This window comes from Balaenoptera musculus, chromosome 19, assembly GCF_009873245.2.
Source record: "Balaenoptera musculus isolate JJ_BM4_2016_0621 chromosome 19, mBalMus1.pri.v3, whole genome shotgun sequence".
Taxonomy (NCBI): Eukaryota; Metazoa; Chordata; class Mammalia; order Artiodactyla; family Balaenopteridae; genus Balaenoptera; species Balaenoptera musculus.
In genome coordinates, this window is record NC_045803.1 from 17,171,862 (window position 1) to 17,180,316 (window position 8,455).

At 42.7% G+C, this 8,455-nt stretch overlaps 1 protein-coding gene across 1 annotated transcript; it reads right to left on the bottom strand.

Annotated features, from left to right (window-relative positions):
- Nucleotides 1-6,100: 6,100 nt before the first annotated feature.
- Nucleotides 6,101-7,027, bottom strand: LOC118884866 (free fatty acid receptor 2-like). The gene has a single exon (XM_036832985.1). It carries the CDS (start codon nt 7,025-7,027, stop codon nt 6,101-6,103), a length of 927 nt encoding a protein of 308 aa, XP_036688880.1.
- Between the last annotated feature and the right edge of the window lie 1,428 nt (nt 7,028-8,455).

Genomic DNA, 8,455 nt, shown 5'->3' on the forward strand with positions numbered 1-8,455 from the left:
CAGTTCTGCTTGGTGCCTCCCCATCTCAACTTATGTAATCCCTCCACCGGTTAATCTCAAGTCCTCACTCAGTTTTCTTGACCTTTACTCTTCTGACTTCACCCGTCCACTGGCAGTGAACTCCTCACCTCGTTCCCCAACTGGGTGACCCTGTGGTCACTTGGGCCTCTCATCCTTTTCCTTTTCTGTGTCGGATTTTAAGGTGCCTTCTCCCAGGCACTCGCTCTGTGTTTTGGATGACTAGCCTCCTCCCATTCCCGAGCGGATGGCTCTCAGAGTTCAGCCCTGAATGGACATTTACCAACTTGTGGAACGAGGTGCAGAGACACAGGTACTTTCTGCCATCTCAGGGTCTCCCAGGAGCCAAGAACATTTACACTTGAACTTGCAATGTGTCAGGAAGTGGAAGGTCAAGAGTTGAGCTCTTTCTCAGGCCACTCAGCCCTCTCTGTTTCCCCAAAAACTCTGTTTCCACAAATCTAATTTATCTTCTCTGGATCTCAAGCCATGATTACTCTTTCACGTGTGGTTCTGCTTTCATAATTCAGGTATCCTGTTTTACATCTTTTCCTGGGCTAACCAAACGAACGTGCATATGAATTTGCTCATGTACTCCTGTCCCTGCCCCTGCCCTCACTCCTTGTTTGGTCTGTCTTCCCTAGTCAGAATCCAATTGAATTGGCTATTCCTCAGCCCTGTCTCACAAAACCACTCTAGAATCCCTAGACACATGAGTACGTAAGAAGAAAGTGGGGCCACGTGTTCAACTGTCCGCAGAGGGCTGGGGTCCTGACACAGCCCGTCACTGTGTGCAGGCAGGGCCTCTGATTCTGTCTCCCAGTGTCCCGTCCCCTGACTCTGCATCACCTCTGCCTTTTCCCCACCTCAGCTCTGCTTAAACCACATCGATCCAAGATGACTCCAGTTTCCTTGGAAGCCATTTGACAAAAACACATAAATACATGACAGATTATGCTTCGTGGTTCCACAGAAACTGTGTCTTGTCTTGGCCCATGTTATATGGCCCAGAACCAACAGAGGTTACGTTCTCATCCCCACGAACCAGGACACTTGACACCGCCACCCCCTAGATCCCCCCTCAGAATCCCAGCATCTTATTTTCCTTTTACTCCATCGTCAATCTGAGCTGTCCTCCAGGACCCAGACTTTCTTCCAGTCACCATTTCTCCCCAGCACATGTGCACTTCCCATATAAACAACAGAATGGAGGGAGAAACCTCTCTCTGCTACATTTAATTGTATCATTCTACCTTTATGCTCTCCTTGAATGTTCCTAACAATCTGGATTTGGTTAAGAAAGATGAGGAATGGGGAGAGGGACCACTCTCCTTTACCCCAGGGGCCTGGAGAGGTTCTCTGCCCCACTTTGCCCATGTGTATATATGTATATGGACATACACACATAGTCTATATACATGTACATGCCATGTGTTTGTCTGGCGCATATGCCAATCCACTGGGTTACTTTGAGGGTCTCAGGCCTCATTTGAACTCCTTTTCCTGTTGGCAGGTAGTGCATGCCTGGTCTGTACCCACCCAGTCATGACCTTATGTTGACTACAAGGCCAGAGTTGGAAGAAGAGCTCATGGGAAGGAAGGTGGTAGTGGTAGTGGGGTTTCTGTACTATGAGTCTTTCTTTTTGCTTTTCAGAAAGAGCTGGATTTATGCTATCACTTTGGAGAGTAGTTTGGCAGTTTCTGCTGAAACTGAAAATGCAGATGCCAGTGCTCCCAGTATTTCCTTCCTTTGAGGAATTTTCCCACAAGTGTACGAAAAGACATGTACAAGGATGTTCGAAGCAGCATTGTTATGCTGGTGGAAAATCTTCAAGTCCACAAATCATTTCACTCTTCCCCGCCTTCCTCTTATCACTCTGCACCCTGCCCCTGTAGCAGGGCTTCCTCATGGGGGTGATATTGTAAATGCTAGAGTTGGGCTCTTAGTAGACTCCCCGTAAGCCATCAGTTCTCCAGCTAAGTGGGGATGGGGGCATATAGCCTCTGCCAAGTGAGCTGGTGACGATCTCAGAGGGATATTATGCAAGTAGGATGGAGTGGGTGGCTTGAAAATACATGTTTAACATAATTTTATATTTGCCAAACAATAATACACTGCACAATGCTCCAGGAATTATTTATTTTATCAGCAGGTGCAACAGTAGTTGCATTGCACTAGATTATATGAACTAGATGTTAACAAGTACTCTAACTGCAAAATAGGGGCTTTCACTGTGGCTTTGCAAACCCCCCACGCATAAAGCACACTAAGTATGTTCATAAATTTTACCCTGATGAGCTTTCCTTAATCGTTTTTTTTTTAAGGATACTTTTTTTAAGATTTTTTTCGATATGGACCATTTTTAAAGTCTTTATTGAATTTGTTACAGTATTGCTTCTGTTTTATGGGTTTTTGTTTTTTTTTTTTTGGTTTTTTTGGCCACGAGGCATGTGGAATCTTAGCACCACGACCAGGGATTGAACCCGCACCCCCTGCATTGGAAGGTGAAGTCTTAACCACTGGACCACCAGGAAAGTCCCCTTTCTTTAATCTTTGCTGACAAAAAAAATCAAATGTACAGTTCTTTTCAGGATGACACTGGCAAGTATAATCAGTATTGAGACTTCCCCTTCCTCCAGTTAATATAACTTCTAAGATCAGAAATTCTATCTATATTTTAGAACAGCATATCACCACCTAAATGAAGATGAAGTAATCCTGTCCCATAAAACGAAAAGAAAAACTCCAGTGCAAAAAATCTTTAGAACAAGATTCTTGACTAGCATAAAGTGATGAACATATTGGCCTATGCAGAGCAATTATATATTATTTATCTAAACCGGTTTTGTTACTTTCTATCTCGTGATAAAATTGTTCTGGTTTTTACATCTCACTTAATACATCAAAAAGCTTTGCATTTCACCAGGCAGACTTTAAACTCACATCTATGAAAGTTTAAGTGGCATTAAACTTTAACTATGAAATTTTGAATCATTAGATGCTTAAACACCAAGTAGCATGATGTTTTATGTATGTGCAATTGCATTCATCAGAACAAGCATGTTTGTCATCTAACTGGACCAACAGTTCTCAAACTTGTTGATCTCAGGACCCTTTCATACTCTTAAAAATTACTGAGGACCCCAAAGAGATTTTTCACATTTATATAGATTTTAGATGTTGACATTTATGAAAGCTATTGACATTTACCATATTAGAAATTAAGACTTTTATTTTTAAAATATGTATTAATTTATTTAAAAATAATAATCGTAAGACCATTATATGTTAATATAAATAACATATCTCTATGAAAATAACTTTGTTTTCCAAAAAAACCTACTGAGAAGAGTGGCATTGTTTTACATTTTTGCAGATCTCTTTAATGTCTAGCTTAGTAGAAGGCAGCTGTATTCTCATATCTGTTCTGCATTCAGTCCATTGTTATATCACGTCAGGTGGCCTCTGAAAAACTCCACTGTACATTCATTTGTGAGAGAATGAGATTTAAAAAAAGGAATCAGTATCTTAATATCATTATGAAAATAGTTTTAATACCACAGATCACTGAAAGGATCTCTGGGCCCCCCAAGGGGTCTCCAGACCACATTTTGAGAGCTGCTCTACTAGATTCACATAGTTAGATGCCATCTGGATTGGTTTTTCCTCAATTTGTGCTATTTAAAGGGAAGAAGAAAGAAAGGGAGAAACCAACTAAGGCACTCCTAATATATTAAAATATCTAAAATAACCACTAAAGTAATAAAACAGGGCATAAAATATCCAAGTCAGTGATATGAGAAATCAATATGAGAATGATATGAGAAATGACAAGAAATAAAACAACTTAATCCCAAAGGATGGCAAGGGAAGTAAAAAAAGAAATATTAAAAGGTGAGGAAAATAGAAAGCACAAAATAAGATGGTAAATGTTTCTTTTCTTTAAAATTTATTTAAATGAATGTGTTCACTGTGGTAATTCATCTGACCAGTACACTTATTATTAGGCCATGCATGGTATGTGTGTACATTTCAGTATGTATGTACACTTCAATGAAAGTGTTTAAAAATAGATGACAGAAATCAATCCAAATTTATTGGAAATTATTATCATATAAATATAAATGAATGAAATCATGTAGTTAAAAGACATATACTTTTGAATTGTAGGACCAGACTACAGGAAAATCCAACCACTGCATATATTGCTTATAAAAGACACATCTAAAACATAAGGATATTGAAAGTTTGAAAGTGAAAGGATGGACAAGAATGTACTAGGCAAATACTAATAAAAAAAAAAAAAACAAGTTGATGTGGCTATATTAATATCAGACAAAATAGATTTTAAGGCAAATTAATGTTGAAAGACATTCAACAATCTTAGAAGACAGAACTATAAGGAGAAATAGACAAATTCACCATCATAGAAGGAGCCTGTAACCCACCTCCCCATGCAACTGATAGATCAAACAGACATAAGTGAATAAAGGTTTTATGATATTTAATTTGAACATTACAAATTAACAAGTTTGATGTAAAACATAAAGAGAGAACCCAGCACTCAACAATTGCAGAACCTATATTCTTTTTACACCTGGAACATTAGATGGACTATATTCTAAGCCAAAAAGCGATTCTCAACAAATTTCAAAGACATGGTACTATTCAAACAGTATTCTCTGATGGCAGTGCAATTTAGTTAGAAATGAAAAACAAAAAGATGAAGAAAAAAGCCATATGCTTGAAAATTAAGAACCATTTCTAAACCCAAGGGTCAAAGAAAAAAATCATATGAAACTTAGAGCCTATTTAGAACTCAAAATAATGAAAATTCTGCAATTCAAAATTGTGGCATCCCACTAAAGCTGCTCTTAGAGGGAAATTAATAGCCTTATATACTTACATTAGCAAAGAAGAAAGGCTAAAATTAATGAGTATCCAACCTTAAAAAGTAGGAAAAGGAGCAACTGAAAAGACTCAATAAAGTAGAAGGAAGGAAACGATAAAGACAAAATTAGACATCAATGAAATAGAAAACAGGATAAATGCCAGAGAAGAGCTAGGTTTTTTGAAAAGACAAATTAACAGACCTCTGGCAAGATTGATCAAGGAAAAAAAGCATATAAATACACAATGTTGGGGATTGAAAATAAGACATAACTACTAAGAAGTATCCTGACCCAAGTTTCTTCACACCACCGCTGACTTTTCTCTGAAGGACTTTTTTCTTGCCCATTTTGTGAACCTGAGCCAGAAACTGCTTTGATCAGGATACTTGTCCTCTGGGCTCACATGCAAGGACCTCGTCTTGTTCTCCAGACACCTGCCTGTGCTGGATGCTCAGACCCAATACGTGGAACCCCCGCCCGCTTCTGATTCAGGGCAAAGGATAGAGCTAAGAATTCTGTAGTACATACAGGCATACCTCGGAGACATTGCGGGTTTGTTTCCAGACCACTGCAATAAAGTGAATGTCACAATAAAGTGTCACGTATTTTTCGGTTTCCCAGTGCATGTAAAAGCGTATACTGTACTGTAGACTGTTAACTGAACAATAGCATTATGTCCGAAAAAACAACGTACATACCTTAATTTACAAATACTTTGTTGCTAAAAAATGCTAACCGTCATCTGACAATACAGGATTGCCACAAACCTTCAAATTGTGAAAAGCGTAATGTCTGTGAAACGCAATATAACGAGGTATGCCTGTAAATGAATACTACCATCTTATAGACGCTGAGTGGGGAAGGCAAGGAATTCCAAGACTCCGATATTCCAGGATAAAAGGGCCTGTGGCTTACCATGAAGCAGTATTAGCCACAAGTGAGGAAATGTCATAGACCACAGGGAACAAAATGAAAACACTCTCCCAGTGGATGAGTTGGATTTGCGAGGCCCACTGCTTTTCTTTGCCCCTTAAGCTAGGCACAGGAGAACTCGCCCCGGTTCTGTTTCATTGTTCCCCTTTTTGAGCTCCATCCCCCGTAGAAACATAACACCAAGCTGACAAATCTAGTCTCCAGTGAAGGTGACATTGGCCGCACCTAAGCTCCCGTTTCCTCTCTCTGCAGCCAGCTACGCAGCTCTTCTCTTGCAGTACCCTGACAGTGAGGCACCCCAGCTCTGCAGCGTCTGTAGCTTTTTGTCAAAGGCTTTGCGCACAGCTGAGGAGGAGAAATAGAAAATCAAAGGGTCCATGCAAGCATTGAGGGCGCTGAGCAACACTGTGCACACCCGCCACCTTTCGCTTGTGTTATGAAAGTACCCCACCACGTGAGACACATTGTAGGGTCCAAAACACACCAGGAAATTGAACAGGGTCGCAACCACCAGCCCCACGGCTCTCCAGCGCTTCCGGGTCCCCACTTGGGTCTGGGAGAGAATGATTCGCACAAAATGCCAGTAGCAGAAGATGGTGACCACCATGGGGATGAAGAAGAGGACGAGGAACAGCTCCAGCCGCACAGGAAGCACCACCTTCAGCTGCTCTGGGGTGAAGTTGTCATAGCAAAAAGAGAGGTTTTGGGCATCACTGGTCGACTTGTTGGTTGGTAAGTATTGTACAATGATCACGACACTACAGTGTCCGAAGGACAAGATCCAGATGGCCACAGCAGCCAACACTCCGTACACGGGCCGGCGGGACAGCTTGTACTGCACGGGGAAAGCCACACTGCGGTAGCGCTCGACGCTGATGCCCACCAGCAGCCACGTGCTGCAGTAGATGCCGCTGTAGAAGCCATAGCTAGTGAGGGCACAGAGCATGTCCCCCAAGGGCCAGAAGAAATTATTCGCCGCCTCAACCATCTTGAAGGGCAGCAGCAGCAGCAGCAGGAGGTCCGCCAGCGTCAGGCTGAGCAGGAGGATGTGGATGGGTGCCGGGTTGGGCTTGCGGACGCGCCCCACGAAGGCCCGCAGCGCCAGGAGGTTGGCAGGGAGACCAAAGACAAAAGATATGAAGTAGATGAAGAAAAGTACCTGGTTTCGGAGACTTGAGGCCATCCTTCCTGAAGAGACAAAAGATGGTGTCAGAATCCTCTCTGACTTTGGGTTTCCCAGCCCCAAACCAAGGCGAATCAGATTCTTTGCATCTCCCCTCCGTGCTTCACCGCTTGATTATTCCTAACCCTGCAGACGGAGTGCTATCTGCTTCCTGTGTGTCAGGGAGAAAGAAGTCCTCCTTGCTTCACAACCAAATTACTTCTTTAGAACCCTCCCCCTCTCCATTTCCACTCTACAAATAGAGAGAGAGAGAGAGAGAGAGAGAGAGAGACCTAAGAGTTTTGATGTCTCAGAAGCTCCCACAGGAAAAGTTCTGAGGTCTCCAAGTCCCCACTAGAAAGGGCACTTCGTGAGAGCAGTGCCATCGTCTGTCTTGTTCACCATTTTGTCCCCAGTACATAGAACTGTGCCCGACACATAGTAGGTGCTGAACTAACATCTGTCAATAAATGAATGGCTGTGTGAACTGTGCTTCATCACAGGGACGGAGTAATCCCAAGACTGTCTCTGAGCTTCTCCAAACTCTACTCGGCCTGCTTGTGGCTTTTTTCTCTCCTTATCTTTGTCTTTTTTCTTTTTCTTTCCTCTCCCCAGGTCACAGAGCTTGAATACAAGATTCTCAGCTTCACCGCTGAAAATGGGAGTGTGGTTAAGCCTGAGGGAAAAGCAGCTAAAGCCCAAAGTGAGTCCCAGATGCCCAGCTTCTTGATTCCATGTGGAGCCAGTCAAAGACAACCTGTAGGTTTGGGTGGGGTAACAGAAGGGAACTGACCTGGACCAGGTAACCAGGATTGCTGTCCAGGCCATGCCTCAGATCAGTCACGTGACTCTGGGAAAATCATTCTAAGTCCTCTCAGCATCAGCTTGTTTTCCTCTGCACCACATATAACCAGTGATTTCACCAGAACTGCCACAATTCCCATATACTGCCTGCCGATTCACCTTCTCTCCCCTTGAAGAAAGCACATATCCGTGAGATTTATGTCAATCAAGAGTAACCTCTAATCTCCTTTAATTAAAAAGTATACATTTAAAATTAAACTTGAGTCTTTAACCTATTACTGGTAACATATTGCTGTTGGCCCATCTGTCTATCTCACTCCCAAACTGGAAAATCTCAGAAGTAGTGGGCCCTGTGAACAGGGAGATTCCCCACCTAGTTGGGACGGAGCTCACCTTTTCTCTTCCTCCTGCCCTCACCCAGGCCCTGGCCCTCACCAGCACCCTCTCTCCCTTGACTTATCCTGGCCCCCTTTTCGTTTCTGTGTCCTCTTCCCTCCCCTCCTTTGAGAGTAAACCCCATACTCTGCTCCCTTTTCATAAGTTTAGCTACACACGCTCCTTCCATCCCATTTCCTCCTAGGGTTGTGATCCCAACAGCCTCTTCCCTGAGCACAAGCAAAGTCGGGTGCCTTGCCTTCTCCTGGA